This window comes from Oncorhynchus tshawytscha, linkage group LG27 (genome assembly GCF_018296145.1).
Source record: "Oncorhynchus tshawytscha isolate Ot180627B linkage group LG27, Otsh_v2.0, whole genome shotgun sequence".
Taxonomy (NCBI): Eukaryota; Metazoa; Chordata; class Actinopteri; order Salmoniformes; family Salmonidae; genus Oncorhynchus; species Oncorhynchus tshawytscha.
The window spans coordinates 14,936,604-14,958,235 of NC_056455.1; the positions used below are offsets into that span (position 1 = coordinate 14,936,604).

Genomic DNA, 21,632 nt, shown 5'->3' on the forward strand with positions numbered 1-21,632 from the left:
ACCACGCAGCCGTCATACCGCTCAGGAAGGAGACGTGTTCTGTCACCTAGAGATGAATGTACTTTGGTTTGAAAAGTGCAAATCAATCCAAGAACAACAGCGAAGGACCTTGTGAAGATGCTGGAGGAAACAGGTACAAAAGTATCTATATCCACAGTAAAACAAGACCTATATCAACATAACCTGAAAGGCCGCTCAGCAAGGAAGAGGCCACTGCTCTAAAACCGCCATAAAAAGCCAGACTACGGTTTGCAACTGCACATGAGGACAAAGATCGTACTTTTTGGAGAAATGTCCTCTGGTCTGATGAAACAAAAATAGAACTGTTTTGCCATAATGACCATCGTTATGATGTTTGGAGGAAAATGGGGGAGGCTTGCAAGCCGAAGAACACCATCCCAACCGTGACGCACGGGGGTGGCAGCATCATGTTGTGGGGGTGATTTGCTGCAGGAGGGACTGGTGCACTTCACAAAATAGATGGCATCATGAGGAAAGAAAATTATGTAGATATATTGAAGCAACATCTCAAGACATCAGTCAGGAAGTTAAAGCTTGGTCGCAAATGGGTCTTCCAAATGGACAATGACCCCAAGCATAATTCCAAAGTTGTGGCAAAATGGCTTAAGGACAACAAAGTCAAGGTATTGGAGTGTCCACCATCACAAAGTCCTGAACTCATTCCTATAGCAAATTTATGGGCAGAACTGAAAAAGCGTGTGCGAGCAAGGAGGCCTACAAACCTGACTCAGTTACACCAGCTCTGTTAGGAGGAATGGGCTTATTGTGTGAAGCTTGTGGAAGGCTACCTGAAACGTTTGACCCAAGTTAAACAATTTAAAGGCAATGGTACCAAATACTAATTGAGTATGTAAACTTCTGACCCACTGCGAATGTGATGAAAGAAATAAAAGCTGAAATAAATACCCCTACTATTATTCTGACATTTCACATTCTTTAAATAAAGTGGTGATCCTAAATGACCTAAACAGGGAATTTTGACTTGGATTAAATGTCAGGAATTGTGAAAAACTGAGTTTAAATGTATTTGACTAAGGTGTATGTAAACATCGGACTTCAACTGTATATACACATAGATAGAAATATAGGCACATTATAAATATAACATTTCAGCTATGGATTGTACTGTTACTGTACCAGTTCTCGTTGTTGATCTGATCCCCGAAGCCGGGCGTGTCGATAACAGTTAGTTTCATCCTCACCCCCTTCTCCTCAATGTCTGAACAGAGACAGACACAATTAGACTGAATACAAGCACCTCAGAGGCCAAATTTACCTCAGACTTAGTCACAACACAGGGTAGACTGAGTAGAGGGGGAGATGGATAGGGTGAAAGATGTAGCTAGAGAGGTGCAGAAAAGAAAGAGTGAAATAAACAGTATGAGTGATATTTTCCTCCTCTCACCGTGGCTGACAGACTTGATATGGATGGTCTTGGGGATCTTCTCCTGGGACGTGGCCTGCACTGACTTACGGCTCACCTTGGACTTGAACAGAGTGTTCATCAGAGTGGACTTCCCTAGGCCGCTCTGCCCTACACACACACACACACACCTGAATGTCAAACACATTGGTAATGCAAATAAACAAAGCCACAATTGAGATTTTAGTCATCTAGCAGACCATCTTATTCAGAGTGACTTACAGTAATGAGTACATCCACTTTCATACTTTTGATTGGTACTGGTCCCGTGGGAAACAAGCCCACAACCCTGGAGCTGCAAGCACCATGCTCTACCAACTGAGCTAAACACAATAACGTAGAAACTCTACGATGAAGGTAAAACAGTAGCCCAGGCCTCGATTTAAACCAATACCCTCTCATCTAGTGTGACTGTAGGGAATAGACTACTCTCACAATGGTGGACTTCCTCTCACCTTTCTCCAGAACATTCTTCAGTCACTCTTCCCACTAACAGGTTCATTCCAGTGGTGTAATGACTGACGGGCCTCATTATTTCATACTGAGACAAACAGAGTTTAACACCAGAGCTGTTCCAGCCGGTCACAGACACTCAGGGGAGAAAGAGGCTATTTCACAAGGTTTTGGCTGCAGTGGAGGAAAAGTTACAGGTGTCTTCAGTAAGGCCTCCCCGCCGAACACACACGTTACGTCAGTGCCCTTTTCACCATTCTCTCATCTCTGTGGCTCTGATATGAGTCCCAAGTACAGAATAATGACTCAGTCACTTGGCCAAGGTCCTCCCTCTCTCCCCCTCCCACTCTCCCTCCCACTCCCACTCTCCCTCCCTCCCACTCCCACTCTCCCTCCCTCCCACTCCCTCTCACTCCCTCCTCCCACTCCCCTCCCACTCACCCTCCCACCACACTCTCCCTCCCACTCACACTCTCCCTCCTTCCCACTCCGCCTCCCACTCTCCCTCCCTCCCACTCCCTCTCCCACTCCCCCTCCCACTCTCCCTCCCTCCCACTCCCACTCTCCCTCCCACTCCCTCTCTCCCTCCCACTCCCACTCCCCTCCCACTCTCCCTCCCTCCCCTCCCCCTCCCACTCTCCCTCCCACTCCCCCTCCCTCCCACTCCCTCTCTCCCTCCTTCCCACTCCGCCTCCCACTCTCCCTCCCTCCCCTCCCTCCCCTCTCCCACTCTCCCACCCACTCCCCCTCCCACTCTCCCTCCCTCCCTCCCACTCCCACTCCCACTCTCCCTCCCACTCCCACTCTCCCTCCCATCCATTAAAGTTGGCCTAAAGGAAATACATGTCCTTTCGGGGCTCAGACCTGCAGTCTGGGGAAGAGCTCTGCTGTCAATTAAACCACACTGAGCCTTGAACTGAGCTGAGCCTTATCCGCCATTCATACTGAGACAAACAGAGTTTAACACCAGAGCTGTTCCAGCCGGTCACAGACACTCAGGGGAGAAAGAGGCTATTTCACAAGGTTTTGACTGCAGTGGAGGAAAAGTTACAGGTGTCTTCAGTAAGGCCTCCCCGCCGAACACACACGTTACGTCAGTGCCCTTTTCACCATTCTCTCATCTCTGTGGCTCTGATATGAGTCCCAAGTACAGAATAATGACTCAGTCACTTGGCCAAGGTCCTCCCTCTCTCCCCCTCCCACTCCCACTCTCCCTCCCTCCCACTCCCCCCTCCCTCCCTCCCACTCCCCTCTCCCTCCCTCCCACTCCCTCCCACTCTCCCTCCCACTCACACTCTCCCTCCTTCCCACTCCGCCTCCCACTCTCCCTCCCTCCCACTCCCCTCCCACTCCCTCCCTCCCACTCTCCCTCCCACTCCCTCTCTCCCTCCTTCCCACTCCGCCTCCCTCCCACTCCCTCTCCCACTCCCCTCCCACTCTCCCTCCCTCCCTCCCTCCCACTCTCCCTCCCTCCCACTCCCACTCTCCCTCCCACTCCCTCTCTCCCTCCTTCCCACTCCGCCTCCCACTCTCCCTCCCTCCCACTCCCTCCCTCTCCCACTCCCTCCCTCCCACTCCCCCCCCCCCTCCCACTCCCACTCTCCCTCCCATCCATTAAAGTTGGCCTAAAGGAAATACATGTCCTTTCGGGGCTCAGACCTGCAGTCTGGGGAAGAGCTCTGCTGTCAATTAAACCACACTGAGCCTTGAACTGAGCTGAGCCTTATCCGCCATTGAGCAGTTGGTTGGAGAAACCCAGACTTCCATAAGTGTGAAACTCATCTGTCTGTGGTTTGTGCAGCTGACGCTGGCTCAGATCACTGCACTATAAAACTGGCCATTGTCGACAAAGACCTTTGGGTCACACACGCACCATAAGTCTATGACACACACACACACTTCCCCTGTTCTCTTATCTCTCCTAATACAGCAGGGTTCCCCAACTGTAAACTGTTTATGTTTAATTATTGGACATAAGACAAAACACAGTCTTCTGTCCAGCTCCAAGTGATTTTATGGGGGGAAATCTGTTCTAAAGTCTTCTCACGCCTAATAGAGAGATGTATGTGATCGTATACAAATGTAAGCAAGGTTTGAAATGATTCTGTTTTAGTCTGATATTATATCACTTTGGGCTTCTTGCTGTCCATTTACAGTCTACAAATGATTTATAATGATGTTCCGGCCCCTCATGACCATCCGTTCAAGAAACAAAAGTCCGGCGGCTGAATCTAGTTGATGATCCCTGCAACAGAGTATTAAACAGACTGGAACAGCTGTTGGGCAGGACATGTGACCGCCATCTGCAACGCTGGGTAGACATGTAACCCTGCAGTCTGGAGAAGAGCTCTGCTCTATCAGCACTGGAGAGGAACCAGCTGGAGAGGTGTGTGTGTGTGTGTGTGTGTGTGTGTGTGTGTGTGTGTGTGTGTGTGTGTGTGTGTGTGTGTGTGTGTGTGTGTGTGTGGGTCAGAAGATAGAGGACATGGGAGAGATAGATTGAAAAGCTGGACTAGATAGAACCCTGAACATTGTAGAATTAGGGAAGAACATACTGTGCATGGACCCAAAAGATTGCCTGTAGCAGCTGACTACCGCCAACATCACTTTTGGCCCCTGGGATCAACTGTGGGTTAACGAGGGAGAGTGTAGTGTTTATGACCCCTGGACAGGTAACACACACAGTTTAGTTCACTGTCTGGTTAAGTCAACACAGACTGGAGCTCAGGGCCTCTGGTGTTCTTAGTAAGTGTTCACGCACGCACGCACACACACACACACACACAAAAAATAATGGAGGTTTATATGTTGAAACTTCATTTGGGATTTAAGGCTTCAAACAACTGATTAATGACCAGCCCCTCAGTGTCTTGACTTCTGACCTCTAACATTATGGGAAGTAGTACAGCATCGTCCCTTTACAACACATCTGTGTTTGCTTCGGACCTGAAGAATCAAAGCTTTCCAGAGAGCCTCTCCAGTGTTTCCACCAAGTTTACGAATGAACCACTTACTGTACTCCAATCAAAAACCATTGCCATACAATACATTTTTGATTATTAATCTGTTATGAAAACCCAAATTGCCCGTACGGGGACCGATGTAATTGTTAAAGTAGAGATGTGCATTATCCAGGCCAATACCAACCCTGTGCTCATGCTGTTGAAGTCCCATACCAGAGGCACTGTATCACATTTTCTAGGGGTCTAGAATTCCCCTGAACGGTTGGTATGAGTGGCTGAGCCTGAAGAGGGGAATCCTGTGAGCTACGGGGCCAAGGTCAGGGTTCAGTGGGATGGGCTGTAGACATGCTACAGTGTTGATCCCCCTAGCTGAAAGGCTGGACCCAAAGACCAGCCAGATTGTGGAGAGGAAGGACAGGGTATCAATACAACAATACAGGTGTATTAAACATTAGTAACCATCTCAGAGTAGGAGTGCTGATCTAGGATACATTCTGCATTTGAGATATTGAATCAGATTGTTATAGACAGGGAGGACCTGATCCTAGATCAGCCCTTCTACTCTTAGATTCTTGTATCATTAGATTAGTAGTGTTTGACTGAGGGTCACGGCTGGTTATCATAAGGAGTGTGGAGGTATGCCCAGCAGAATCAGCTTCCATTCACACACACACACACACACACAAACACACACACACACACACACTACAGTTCAAAAGTTTGGGGTCACTTAGAAATGTCCTTGTTTTCCATGAAAACATACATGAAATGAGTTACAAAATGAATAGGAAATATAGTCAAGACGTTGACTAGGTTATAAATAATGATTTTTTATTGATATAATAATTGTGTCCTTCAAAATGGAGTGATAGCCTTCCTTCTACAAGATCCCTTTTACCCTGTACAAATCTCCCACTTTATCACCACCAGAGCACCCCCATCTCATTGCCTCCACCATGCTTGACAGATGGCGTCAAGCACTCCATCCAGCATCTTTTCATGTTCTTTGTGATCAGAACACCTCAAAAACTTAGATTTGTCTGTTCATAACAACTTTTCCCAATCTTCCTCTGTCCAGTGTCTGTGTTCTTTTGACAATCTTAATATTTTATTTTATTGGCCAGTCTGAGATATGGCTTTTTCTTTGCAACTCTGCCTAGAAGGCCAGCATACCGGAGTCGCCTCTTCACTGTTGATGTTGAGACTGGTGTTTTGCAGGTACTATTTAATGAAGCTGCCAGTTGAGGATTTGTGAGGCGTCTGTTACCAAAACTAGACACTCTAAAGTACTTGTCCTCTTGCTCAGTTGTGCACCGGGGCCTCCCACCCCTCTTTCTATTCTGGTTAGAGCCAGTTTGCGCTGTTCTGTGAAGGGAGTCGTACGCAGCGTTGAACGAGATCTTCAGTTTCTTGGCAATTTCTCACATGGCATAGCCTTCATTTCTCAGAACAAGAATAGACTGACAAGTTTCAGAAGAAAGGTCTTTATTTCTGGCCATTTTGAGCCTGTAATCAAACCCACAAATGCTGATGCTCCAGACACTCAACTAGCCTAAAGAAGGACAGTTTAATCGCTTCTTTAATCAGAACAACAGTTTTCAGCTGTGCTAAAATAATTTCAAAAGGGTTTTCTAATGATCAATTAGAATGTTAATGTTAAACTTGGATTAGCTAATACAATGTGCCATTGGATCACAGGAGTGATGGTTGCTGATAATGGGCCTCTGTACGCCTAAGTAGATATTCCATTACAAATCAGCCGTTTCCAGCTACAATAGTCATTTACAACATTAACAATGTCTACACTGTATTTCTGATCAGTTTGTTATTTTAAATGGACATTTTCTTTTTGCTTTTCTTTCAAAAACAAGGACATTTCTAAGTGACTCCAAACTTTTGAACGGTAGAATATACACACACAGAGCTGGAGTCGGAAGTTAAAACAAGTCATTAAAACTCATTTTTCAACCACTCCACAAATTTCTTGTTAACAAACTATAGTTTTGGCAAGTCGGTTAGGACATCTACTTTGTGCATGACACAAGTAATTTTTACAACAATTGTTTACAGACAGATTATTTCACTTATAATTCACTGTATCACAATTCCAGTGGGTCAGAAGTTTACATACACTAAGTTGACTGTGCCTTTAATCAGCTTGGAAAATTCCAGAAAATTATGTCATGGCTTTAGAAGCTTCTGATAGGCTAATTGACATCATTTGAGTCATTTGGAGGTGTACCTGTGGATGTATTTCAAGGCCTACCTTCAAACTCAGTGCCTCTTTGCTTGACATCATGAGAAAATCAAAAGAAATCAGCCAAGACCTCAGAAAATAAATTGTAGATCTCTGCAAGTCGGGTTCATCCTTGGGAGCAATTTTCAAGCGCCTGAAGGTACCATGTTTATCTGTACAAACAATAGTATGCAAGTATAAACATCATGGGACCACGCAGCCATCATACCGCTCAGGAAGGAGAGGCGTTCTGTCTCCTTGAGATGAACATACTTGGGTACAAAAAGTGCAAATCAGTCCCAGAACAACAGCAAAGCACCTTGTGAAGACGCTGGAAGAAACAGGTACAAAAGTATCTATACCAACAGTAAAACGAGTCCAATATCGACATAACCTGAAAGGCCGCTCAGCAAGGAAGAAGCCACTGCTCCAAAACCGCCATAAAAAAGCCAGACTACGGTTTGCAACTGTACATGGGGATAAAGATCGTACTTTTTGGAGAAATGTCCTCTGGTCTGATCAAACAAAAATAGAACTGTTTGGCAATAATGACAATCGTTATGTTTGGAGGAAAAGGGGGAGGAAGCACGGGGGTGGCAGCATCATGTAGTGGGGGTGCATTGCTGCAGGAGGGGCTGGTGCACTTCACAAAATAGATGGCATCATGAGGCAGGAAAATTATGTAGATATATTGAAGCAACATCTCAAGACATGAGTCAGGAAGTTAAAGCTTGGTCGCAAATGGGTCTTCCAAATGGACAATGACCCCAACCATACTTCCAAAGTTGTGGCAAAATGGCTTAAGGACAACAAAGTCAAAGTATTGGAGTGGCCATCACACAGCCCTGACCTCAATCCCATAAAAAATTTGGCCTACAAACCTGACTCAGTTACACCAGCTCTGTCAGAAGGAATGGGCCAAAATTCACCCAACTTATTGTGGGAAGCTGTGGATGTCCACCCAAAACGTTTGACCCAAGTTAAACAATTTAAAGGCAATGGTACCAAATACAAATTGAGTGTATGTAAACTTCTGACCCACTGGGAATGTGATGAAAGAAGTACAAGCTGAAATAAATACCTCTACTATTATTCTGACATTTCACATTCTTAAAATAAAGTGGTGATCCTAAATGACCTAAGACATGGAATTTTTTACTTGGATTAAATGTCAGGAATTGTGAAAAACTGAGTTTAAATGTATTTCGCTAAGGTGTATGTAAACTTCCGACTTCAACTGTGTGCATATATATATATGCACATACAGTGGGGAGAACAAGTATTTGATACACTGCCGATTTTGCAGGTTTTCCAACTTACAAAGCATGTAGAGGTCTGTAATTTATCATAGGTACACTTCAACTGTATATATAGCTCAGTGGGATTTTGACAGCCCATCCCACTGAACCCTGACCATGTATATATATACACACACACACACACACACACACACACACACACACACACACACACACACACACACACACACACACACACACACACACACACACACGATGGCGTAGCCTACAGTCAGCCCTGAGCTGAATGGGTGGCAGGTTGGCGAGCTCTGTATCCAGGACACCAGGGCCAACCACAGGGGAATGTGAGAGGAATGTAGATTTTGTCGGCAGAATCCACATCACAGAGAGAGAGAACAGACACTAACCCGGGGCACTGCCTCACCTCTCAACCCCCTCATGACCCCACCCACACACCCTCTCACCCACTTCCAGTACAGAAAAGTAGTTCTTCAGCCATGTAGATGTGTCCCACTCAGCGGAACTACTGTATACTGACCTTTATACTGACACACCACTATACAGTATGGAGGATTATTATGAGACAGTTCTATATAGGACACACCACTATACAGTATGGAGGATTATTATGAGACAGTTCTATATAGGACACACCACTATACAGTATGGAGGATTATTATGAGACAGTTCTATATAGGACACACCACTATACAGTATGGAGGATTATTATGAGACAGTTCTTTATAGGACACACCACTATACAGTATGGAGGATTATTATGAGACAGTTCTATATAGGACACACCACTATACAGTATGGAGGATTATTATGAGACAGTTCTATATAGGACACACCACTATACAGTATGGAGGATTATTATGACAGTTCTTTATAGGACACACCACTATACAGTATGGAGGATTATTATGAGACAGTTCTTTATAGGACACACCACTATACAGTATGGAGGATTATTATGAGACAGTTCTATATAGGACACACCACTATACAGTATGGAGGATTATTATGAGACAGTTCTATATAGGACACACCACTATACAGTATGGAGGATTATTATGAGACAGTTCTTTATAGGACACACCACTATACAGTATGGAGGATTATTATGAGACAGTTCTTTATAGGACACACCACTATACAGTATGGAGGATTATTATGAGACAGTTCTTTATAGGACACACCACTATACAGTATGGAGGATTATTATGAGACAGTTCTATATAGGACACACCACTATACAGTATGGAGGATTATTATGAGACAGTTCTATATAGGACACACCACTATACAGTATGGAGGATTATTATGAGACAGTTCTATATAGGACACACCACTATACAGTATGGAGGATTATTATGAGACAGTTCTTTATAGGACACACCACTATACAGTATGGAGGATTATTATGAGACAGTTCTTTATAGGACACACCACTATACAGTATGGAGGATTATTATGAGACAGTTCTTTATAGGACACACCACTATACAGTATGGAGGATTATTATGAGACAGTTCTATATAGGACACACCACTATACAGTATGGAGGATTATTATGAGACAGTTCTATATAGGACACACCACTATACAGTATGGAGGATTATTATGAGACAGTTCTAGATAGGACACACCACTATACAGTATGGAGGATTATTATGAGACAGTTCTATATAGGACACACCACTATACAGTATGGAGGATTATTATGAGACAGTTCTATATAGGACACACCACTATACAGTATGGAGGATTATTATGAGACAGTTCTATATAGGACACACCACTATACAGTATGGAGGATTATTATGAGACATGATTGATGTGAGAGGAGTGTAGTGTACTTTTCTTTTCCTTTCTATATATCATCTGTATAATACACACTGAACAAAAATCAAACATTTTCCATTCGCACAAAAAAGCTTATTTCTCTCAAATTTTGTGCACAAATTTGTTTACATCCCTGTTAGTGAGAATTTCTCCTTTACCAAGATAATTCATCCACCTGAAAGGTGTGGCATATCAAGAAGCTGATCATTACACATGTGCACCTTGTGCTGGGGACAACAAAAGGCCACTATAAAATGTGCAGTTTTGTCACACAACACAATGCCACAGATGTCTCAAGTCGAGGGGAGCGTGCAATTGGCATGCTGACTACAGGAATGTTCACCAGAGCTGTTGCCAGAGAATTGAATGTTCATTTCTCTACCATAAGCTGCAACTGATGTCATTTTTGAGAATTTGGCAATACGTTCAACCGTTCTCACAACCACAGACCACAAGTAACCACGCCAGCCCAGAACCTCCACATCCGGCTTCTTCACCTGCGGGATTGGTGCTGAGGAGTATTTCTGTCAGTAATAAAGCCCTTTTGTGGAGAAAAACCCATTCTGATTGGTTGGGGCTGGCTCCCCAGTGAGTGGGCCTGGCTACCAAGTGAGTGGGCCTACGCCCCCCAAGGCCCAACCATGGCTGTGCCCCTGCCCAGTCGTGAAATCCATAGATTAGGGCCTATTGAATTTTTTCAATTGACTGATCTCCTTATATGAACTGTAACTCAGTAAAATCGTAGAAAATGTTGCATTTATATTTTTGTTCAGTACACTTATTATATACCAGAGTAGTCTGTAGCAGAGAAATTCAAACATTAACCTAACGTCCTGTATTCTTCTCCTTCCCTACAGCTCTGTTCTCACAGGCAGACTTAAATGACAAATTACACCTGAGTGCACATTAACACTTCAGGAGACTAAGTGGTCCGTTTTGGATTTTCTTTTCCATGGATGAGTCTGCATCCTCCTTCCTTGAAGTACCCCTGTAGGCTGTAGTGTGAGCCGTTTTATCCACGGAAAGAACCCACAGAGCAGACTGACAGTCGCGACATCATCAAATGGAGATGTGGTGTGGAGACAGCATGGCAAAGGGGTTTTATAGGGGCTGGTCTCTGGTGAAGGAAGGAGTGTGTGTTGTAAAAATATATCGTTTTAAAAAGGAGCCATCACACACTGATGAGGGAGTGTCAGTATGGTGGGAGTGTCAAAATGCTGTGTGTGTGTGTGTGTGTGTGTGTGTGTGTGTGTGTGTGGGGGGGGGTAAATGTGTGTGAGTGAAAATGAGAGCGTTCTTAATTAGAGAGATCCTCATGTTAAATTAGAGATATATCCTCCTTGAATAACCCAGGAGAGGATAACATTAACTCAGCCTCTCACCGTAAACACAGCCTGGTCCCTATCACACACCACCACCTTCTGGCCTGTGTTTCTTCAGGCTGGATAACAGCAGACCAGGATCTTGAGCTCATTTGATGTAAACCTATGATCATATACAGTACACATGCATTCGTCTCTCACCATGTTAACTCACCCACTACCATGATGTTGTGCTGTGTGTGTGTGTGTGTGTGTGTGTGTGTGTGTGTGTGTGTGTGTGTGTGTGTGTGTGTGTGTGTGTGTGTGTGTGTATGACATTTGCATTGCTTGCTCGTTGGGGTTTTAGGCTGGGTATTTGTAAGGCACAGCTGACGTAAAAAGAGCTTTATAAAATAAATGTGATTGATTGAATTTGATCTGTTTGTGTGGGTGTGTTCTCTCTCTTCATGTTAACTCACCCACTACCATGATGTTGATCTGTTTGTGTGGGTGTGTTCTCTCTCTTCATGTTAACTCACCCACTACCATGATGTTGATCTGTTTGTGTGGGTGTGTTCTCTCTCTCCATGTTAACTCACCCACTACCATGATGTTGATCTGTTTGTGTGGGTGTGTTCTCTCTCTCCATGTTAACTCACCCACTACCATGATGTTGATCTGTTTGTGTGGGTGTGTTCTCTCTCTTCATGTTAACTCACCCACTACCATGATGTTGATCTGTTTGTGTGGGTGTGTTCTCTCTCTTCATGTTAACTCACCCACTACCATGATGTTGATCTGTTTGTGTGGGTGTGTTCTCTCTCTCCATGTTAACTCACCCACTACCATGATGTTGATCTGTTTGTGTGGGTGTGTTCTCTCTCTCCATGTTAACTCACCCACTACCATGATGTTGATCTGTTTGTGTGGGTGTGTTCTCTCTCTTCATGTTAACTCACCCACTACCATGATGTTGAGCTCGAAGCCCTGTTTCATGGCCTTCCTCCGCATCTGTTCCAGGATGGCATCGATGCCCACATAGCTGAAGTCCCCCATGCCAGGACCTGGCACAGTCTTCTCCACCTGGCACGCTGCGGGCACCGCCGGGGGTGGCTTCATCATCTCGGGCACGGCCACCTCAGACATGGCTCTACTGCTGTAGCTGGTAGTGACCTCTGACTCTGAGGAGAGAGGGACAGAGAAATACATGTCAGTACAAGTGGATAAACCATTTATTTCCTCTCGTGTGATCATGTATATTTGAAACATACTGGACACATTACATGAGCTTCCTACTGTGAAATAAAGAAAATCATTTAAAGTAGCAAGATAACAAAAACCTTACACATTCAAGAAACCAACTTATACAGTTAGTATACTACACTAAACATATAGCAGAACCATATTGCTGTGTCATCAGAAACAAGTGAAGGAGTTGGAAGGATGGTTTTCTACACAGCTGTGAGGAGTTAGTTACTGGCTAGACATAACCTAGCTAGACCTGGACCACACACGAGTCTGAACAAATATCCATACATTAGGACCAAACATGGGCCAAAGCCCTGCTAATACTAACAGACAGCTGAGCACCCCAGGACGACTACCTGTGTGTGTGTGTGTTGGAGCTGGGGAGACAGTGTAAAAGTTGACGAGGTGTAGACTAGCGGACCATAAACTAAGGAAATGTAAAGAACCCCCCCAACCCCTCCACATATTATTACTGTTATTACTGAACCAACTGTGTTTCAGCACCACCCGGGGCCTTCTGAAGTACTGAACCAACCGTGTTTCAGCACCACCCGGAGCCTTCTGCAGTACTGAACCAACTGTGTTTCAGCACCACCGGGGCCTTCTGAAGTACTGAACCAACTGTGTTTCAGCACCACCCGGAGCCTTCTGCAGTACTGAACCAACTGTGTTTCAGCACCACCCGGGGCCTTCTGAAGTACTGAACCAACTGTGTTTCAGCACCACCCGGGGCCTTCTGAAGTACTGAACCAACCGTGTTTCAGCACCACCCAGAGCCTTCTGCAGTACTGAACCAACTGTGTTTCAGCACCACCGGGGCCTTCTGCAGTACTGAACCAACCGTGTTTCAGCACCACCCGGGGCCTTCTGAAGTACTGAACCAACCGTGTTTCAGCACCACCCAGAGCCTTCTGCAGTACTGAACCAACTGTGTTTCAGCACCACCCGGGGCCTTCTGCAGTACTGAACCAACTGTGTTTCAGCACCACCCGGGGCCTTCTGAAGTACTGAACCAACCGTGTTTCAGCACCACCCGGAGCCTTCTGCAGTACTGAACCAACTGTGTTTCAGCACCACCCGGAGCCTTCTGCAGTACTGAACCAACTGTGTTTCAGCACCACCCAGAGCCTTCTGAAGTACTGAACCAACCGTGTTTCAGCACCACCCAGAGCCTTCTGCAGTCACACACTTACTCAACAGTCATATTGAAGTAAACAGTCTCTACTGAGGGTTAGATACACAGTACATGTTTGTCTGACCACCGCAGGACTCATATACATTCATAGAATAATATTCTGTATATTTTCCTGAGTTACAGGAGGACCCCCCTGCAGATTCTAACTCAAGTTAACTATGTATGCTGGGTGGTGTCTGATCACCAGGCATATTGTTTAATATGGTGTGTCCTGCTGATGATGAGAGAAACCTGACCTACTCACAACTCTGGAATCAACAGTGCTATTAAGGATGTCACACACACACACACACACACACACACACGAGGAGGACAGTCAGCTCCTCTCTTGGAGCCACAAGGGCAGGCTGCCAAGAATTTTACAGCCATCAAGATTCCATCCCCTCTCCCTCCAGCTAGTTACAACTCCGATAACAACAACACTGAAGAGAGAAACTCAGGAAAATCCCAGAGTTCACTGTAAATACTACTACACTAGGTTCTGGTAGGAAGATAATAGGCTGGTATATCTTGTTCACAGAACACTTGATACCAGTCCGTTTTCAAAAGAAAAGTCTTGTGAATTGAGTATGATGTCAAAGTAAATGTTTCTATAGAAACGGGCAGAGTTAGAGACACACCTAGCCTATAGGGAACTAGCTCCAACTGGCCTCCACACCACTTCCCCATCCTGGTCCAGACACCAGTCACCCTCTCCTCTAGTAGTTTCCACTGCAACAGGTACAGAATAATACTGATCAACATGTCACTATTGTAACTTCCAATACCTGGCTCTACCCTGTACTTACTGTTCTTGACTGGCATATAGGAGGGTGGTTGGTCAGATAGATCTGGTGACCAGAATGTTCGTGCTTCAGCCAACTCTTCTGTCATGTGTGTTGTCATGGCATACAGTAGAAGAGAGGATGACTGAGGAGTTGGCTGAAGCACAAACAGACCTGGTCACCAGGCTATCTACAGTACAGTACAGGGTTTTTCTTTATTTGGACTATTTTCTACATTGTAGCATAATAGAAGACATCAAAACTATGAAATACCACATACGGAATCATGTAGTAACCAAAAAAGTGTTTAACATATCAAAATATATTTGAGATTCTTCAAAGTAGCCACCCTTTGCCTTGATGACAGCTTTGCGCACTCTGGGCACTCTCAACCAGCAACCAATTATTCACCTGGAATGCTTTTCCAACAGCCTTGAAGGAGTTCCCACATATGCTGAGCACTTCTTGGCTGCTTTTCCTTCACTCCGCGGTCCAATCCATCTCATTTGGGTTGAGGTCGGGTGATTGTGGAGGCCAGGTCATCTGATGCAGCACTCCATCACTCCCCTTCTTGGTCAAATAGCACGTACACAGCCTGGAGGTGTGTTTTGGGTTATTGTCCTGTTGAAAACCAAATGATAGTCCCACTAAGAGCAAACCAGATGGGGTAGCTACTCTGCCTCTCACAAAGACACGGCGGTTGGAACCAAAAATCTCAAATTTGGACTCTGACCAAAGGACAGATTTCCACTGGTCTAAAGTCTATTGCTCGTGTTTATTGGCCCAAGCAAGTCTCTTCTTCTTATTGGTGTCCTTTAGTAGTGGTTTCTTTGCAGCAATTCGACCATGAAGGCCTGATTCACTCAGTCTCCTCTGAACAGTTGACAATGAGTCTTGACATTTTCCGGATAGACTGACCTTCATGTCAAAGTAATGATGGACTGTCGTCTTGCCATAATATGGACTTGGTCTTTTACCAAATAGGGCTATTTTCTGTATACCACCCCTACCTTGTTACAACACTACTGATTGGCTCAAACACATTAAGGAAAGAAATTCCACAAAATAACTTATAGAAAGATACACCTGTTAATTGAAATGCATTCCAGGTGACTACCTCATGAAGCTGGTTGAGAGAATGCCAAGAGTGTGCAAAGCTGTCATTAAGGCAACGGGTGGCTACATTGAAGAATCTCAAATATAAAATATTTGTTTAACACTTTTTTGGTTACAACATTGTGTTATTTGTTATTTCATAGTTTTGATGTCTTCACTATTATTCTACAATGCAGGAAATAGTAAAATAAAGAAAAACCCTTGAATGAGTAGGTGTGTCCAAACCTTTGACTGGTACTATATATCCAGCTAACCTCACATGCCAGTCACGTACTGTAAACAGAGTTACTTACAAAAGGCTCTGACTGATGTAAAAGACTCATTGAGTGAGGTGAAGTGCAATTGCTCATCTCCATGGTTACAGAGACAAGACGATGCAGTGTCCATCCCAAATAGAGTCACTGCTCAGCCTTTCCCTTAGCATCAGGGGACACTGCAGAACCCCTTTGGAGAGGATGGGGCATAACTATCTGACCATGGTACAGAACTGCTATGATGAGTGTTACAACAGGCTCTGCAAGGTGAGGAGTGAAGGATCATGGTTAACAAGGTGACAGTGTCTCGACCCTCCCTTCGTTAAATAAGAGTCACAGATTGTCTCTTTTTCCTTCCCTCTTCAGGGGACACTGCAGCACCCCTTTGGGAGGATGGGCCATACATGTACCTGTCTGTTCCCTCTACAGGGGACACTGCAGCACCCCTTTGGGAGGATGGGCCATACATGTACCTGTCTGTTCCCTCTACAGGGAGCCAGAGAGCTGGGTACGTCTTGGCTGTGTTTGGGTCTGTTTAACAAGAAGTAAATAGAAACACACACTAATCTCCCATTCCTGGTTGTTAAGAAACGTCTAGTTTCGAGGGTTTAGAGGGTGACACTATAGGAACGATGCAGGGATTAGGGCTGGGACGATACCAGTATCACGATTCAAAGGATTCTAACAACCCTAGCTTTGTACGTTGACAGCTCATGAACCCGATGACACTAGGTACACTACCAACCAACAGCACATACAAGAGGGCCAGACAACCTTTCTGTCTGACTACACTGCTAAAACGTTGTGCAACTTTGTGAAGTAAATGTAGCCTTTGTTTAACCACGATCAAATCCCTAGAGGTTAAAACCCCTCTTCAAGGAGACCTGGAAATTAAGTAAACTAACTCTAAAAACTCGATAGCAGGGGTATTCAACTCTTACCCTATGACGTCCGGGGCCTGCTGGTTTTCTGTTCTACCTGATAATTAAATGCACACACCTGGTGTTCCAGGTCTAAATCAGTCCCTGGTTAGAGGGGAACAATGAAAAAAGCAGTGAAACTGGCTTGGAGGTCCAGAGTTGAGTTTGAGGGCTCTACAGTATGTCAGCCAATATGTCTTGCCAAAGTGCATAACATGGAACTGATTGGATGTCGTTACTGTTATTCAGGGATGCCTTGGCCTGCTGTGCAGCGCCGAAACATAGGTGTCTGAGTGCTTTTTGGAAAATGACCCTATAAATCTGAAATGACCCTTGACCCTTTCATTAGTTAGAACGTCTGGTTGGCCATTTCACCTAAACAGCTGGGAGACATTAGCAGCACATTATCACACGGGGACAGGGAGAGAAGGACCAGTTAACCAGACAAGAAAAGCAGAGGAATGGATGAGGGTTGTGTGTGTCTCAACTTTACAAACATGTCATCCATTGAGTATGGTTCCAGTCGGTTTCCCAGAATGTGGACAACATCGACACTATCACTGTGTTTGCTAGCTGACAACAAAACCACCTTCAGGATAAAACCAAACCTAATAAGCCACAAACTGTCAGCCAAGCAGATTGTAGATATGAGTCCAAGTGAAGATGATCCTGTTTCATCTCTACCTCTCTAATTATAAAATGGTTATGAACAGTCTATGTAGTTATAAAGCATTATGCATGGCACATGAAGCTTTATGTGATTGTAATGCATTATAAACAGGGTATTCGTAGGGAGAGTTATCAATGTTTCAGAGTAGAACAGATGTCAGTTGAATAGTAACAGTCAGCAGCAATCAGTGAAACCATAAGGTTCACTGTGGAGGCAATATGTTGTCATGGATGGATCCCTCTTGGATGGATCCCTCTAATTATCATTTCCTGGAATTGAGTGGATTACATTACATAGGCTACATCCCTCTTTTGAATGGAATGTGCAGTCTTTCGGATGGCAGTCTTTACCGAGTGGCGCAGCAGTCTAAGGCACTGTGTCTCAGTGCCAGAGGCGTCACTACAGACACCCTGGTTCGAATCCAGGTTGTATCACAACCGGCCGTGATTGTGAATCCCATAGGGCGGCGCACAATTGGAACAGCGTCGTCCGGGTTTGGCCAGTGTAGGCCATCATTGTAAATAATCATTGTAAATAATAATAATTTGTTCTTAACTGACTTGCCTAGATAAATAAAGGTTACATTTAAAATAAAACATGTTAAACAGATGGCCTGACTCACTGTGGTTATTAAAGATCTCATGGCACTGCAAAGAGGAGAGGACATGTCATTAAAATGCCTTTATTTAGGTGACACTCATTGTAAGAGTAAGGGTGTTAACCTTGATGTCATGGCTAAATTCCCAACCTGGCCCTCATCATTTTATCATGGAAAGGGGGATACAACTGAATGCATTCAACTGAAATGTGTCTTCTCCATTTATGGGCATCTAATCATCCCCAGATTCCAACTCCAGTGGGCTCTCCTATCCCTTGAAACTCTTCAACCAGGTTGTTGCTGTGAAAGGGTGTGTCAACCTAAAATTAAATAGAGATTTCCTTCATTTCAATATGAAATTGGCATGAAACATGCATTTCGTATGAATCCACAGAAAAATACATTTAGAATTCCCACAAAAAAATAAAAATACTTTCCCAGATTTACTGGAATTGTTGTGCTCCTGGTTTCAATTATGACCCATAAAGAATGTTGTTTTGTCTGTCATTGCAGAGTATGCAGTTGCTTTGCTCTGTAAATAAAGACAGAAGTCCCAATACCAGAGAGAGGAGAGGGATAGACAGGAGAAGAGCAGAGAGGGGAATGAATAGATGTGATTTATTCTCTCCATGCATAGCTTGGGGCATTCCCACTTAACAGCCAGCTAACTACAAACAGGCCCTAAAATATTCCCAAAAAGTTTGTTATGCCCCCCCCCACAGGCCAGATCCATATGTTTGACACCTGTCCTACACTGTCTATAATCTAGCCCTGCATCTACTGCACATTGTGTCTTCAGGAGGGAGAGCATTTTGTAAAACAGGGAAGAACTACATTACCTAAACTAGTCCAATAAGTGCAAACACTAATTATTTCAGTTTTAAACCCAATGTGATATGTTCACCATTTGTCAGATGATCAATAATAATAATAATAATAATCAAAAGGTTAGGGCTGCGGTTATTTGAAATGTTATTTGGGACAATGCAAATTAAGTGCTGACTATGCAAATTAAGTTATATGTTTATGACATCATTCCTCCCCTAACTGATATGACATGGGGAGGGGGGGGGTGTCAAGTTCATAAGCACTACAACCTCACTGTGCTGGTCACAAACCTTTTTATGAGGGTACTTTTTCTCCACATTCCGAGACCCATGAGAGAGAACAAGAGAAAGAAAGAGGGATCCATAAAGAGGGCAGAAGATAGTTCGCCTGTCGTCTATAGCTTTATGGTAATAGCCAGAGTGAGTAGCCATCTCTCAGTCTACATGTTCACAATGACATTTTGTCCATAAGCTCCTTTCTAAAGCAAATTGAATACGCTACTCCAAACTATTATTAATCAAGAAATCAGAAAACAGACTTCCTCTAACAGTCGAAAGTCCAACTAGTTGTGACCGAGTCCTGGTTTCATTCTTCCTATGAATTTCTCAGGTCAAGAACCTGGGAGGAAAGAGAGGAAAGAGGGGAAGAGATGACAATGCATGTGAAGAATAAAAGAAAGCCTGGCATCATCAACACTGCATATGAGCCATCAGATCCTGGGACATAGAAGCCATTGTCAGGTACAGTGCACACATGATGAGTCACCGTCATATGACAGAGGCTAACACAGCAGTACGGAGGCCAGCCAGTAAGACCAGGCATTACTCTGCATTATGGTACAAATACCCCCTAGCCAGACCCAAAGAGAAGCCCCAAAATGAACCGGGGAAGTGTTGTGCTTATATGCGGGTGTGTTTGTGTAGCCAAGCCCGTTTCCCAGGGTCCTCTCCATTTCTGATCTCCTGAGAATGTGGCCTACGACCCCGCAGGGCTGTGAAAGCAGATGTTGTCACCTGATGCTGGGGATATGTACTGCTGTGTGTGTAGAGTTGTTTACCAAACACATCTGTATGCCAATACATGATACAATCTCAGACACTCATTTAAAAATGTATGGACAATAAAGACATAAAACGACGAAGGGAGCATGTTCTAACACTCGTCTTCAGATTGTAACAATGTGCATCGACCTGATAAAACCTACATCAAAACATGTAACTTGACAAACGGCACCCCATACCTACCACAGACTCCCAGTGATAGAGTGTTTCAGAGGGATGTTAGACAGACAGAGGGGTTGAGGGGTTCATTCAGTCATGCTGCAGTGTTGTTATCGGTTTCATTATCAGACCCGTCACTGTTTCTGACAGAAAACAGACAACGCAAGGACCCCTAACTGCCTACACAATACAGGGACATTATCTACCTGTCTAACATCAACACAGAGTCTGGTGAAAGTATGCATAGGACCATTTCCTCATTATGTTGAGCAGGATCTTTTTACACCAACTGTAGATTCCTCCTGCGACACCACCTCTTAGCCTGTTCCCAGATCAGTCTGGGAACAGGTGCTGTATAGCTAACTACTATGGCCATTGTCATGCCAATCATGTTTGACTATGGGAGTTAGCAAGACAGCTTCAAATGGAAGTGAAAGAGTCCACTTCAAAATGAAAATCTTTACATTTTCAGTTAAGACGCGTCTTTAGCCCGAACCTACACAATTGTAACCTGCCTGACTGTTTACCATTCTGTTTCTGCCTTTTCTGCCTAGTTACCATTCTGTTTCCACCTAGTTACCATTCTGTTTCTGCCTTTTCTGCCTAGTTACCATTCTGTTTCCACCTAGTTACCATTCTGTTTCCACCTAGTTACCATTCTGTTTCTGCCTTTTCTGCCTAGTTACCATTCTGTTTCCACCTAGTTACCATTCTGTTTCTGCAATTTTCTGCCTAGTTACCATTCTGTTTCTGCCTCCGTCATCATTAGACTAATGTTAATTGTAACAAGGTCCATCTAATGATATTATCTATGAGCCTACTTCAGAGAAGCTAAGAGAACGAGCCATTAGCCAGCAGCATTAACTGTGTTAACTGTGTTAACAACCCTCCAGACGAGCTTCAATGCCATACAACTCTCCTTACGTGGCCTCCAACTGCTCTTAAAGGCAAGTAAAACTAAATGCATGCTCTTCAACCGATCCCTGCCCGCACCTGCTCGCCCGTCCAGCATCACTACTCTGGACGGCTCTGACTTAGAATACGTGGACAACTACAAAAACCTAGGTGTCTGGTTAACCTGTAAACTCTCCTTCCAGACTCACATTAAGCATCTCCAATCCTAAATTAAATCTAGAATTGGCTTCCTATATCGCAACAAAGCATCTTTCACTTATGCTGCCAAACATACCCTCGTAAAACTGACCATCATACCGATCCTCGACTTCGGTGATGTCATCTATAAAATAGCCTCCAACACTACTCAACAAACTGGATGCAGTCGATCACAGTGCCATCCGTTTTGTCACCAAAGCCC

The 21,632-nt window shown here is 44.3% G+C and overlaps 1 protein-coding gene across 1 annotated transcript in view; it reads right to left on the reverse strand.

The window, feature by feature from the left end:
* Positions 1–21,632, reverse strand: part of sept9a (septin 9a) — a gene marked incomplete at its 5' end in the record, with an annotated part of 124,692 nt that overhangs the window by 17,544 nt on the left and 85,516 nt on the right. Inside the window, 3 exon segments of the mRNA XM_042307287.1 lie at positions 1,159–1,240; positions 1,427–1,555; positions 12,464–12,685. Of these exon segments, the coding sequence (XP_042163221.1) occupies positions 1,159–1,240; positions 1,427–1,555; positions 12,464–12,685 (433 nt within the window).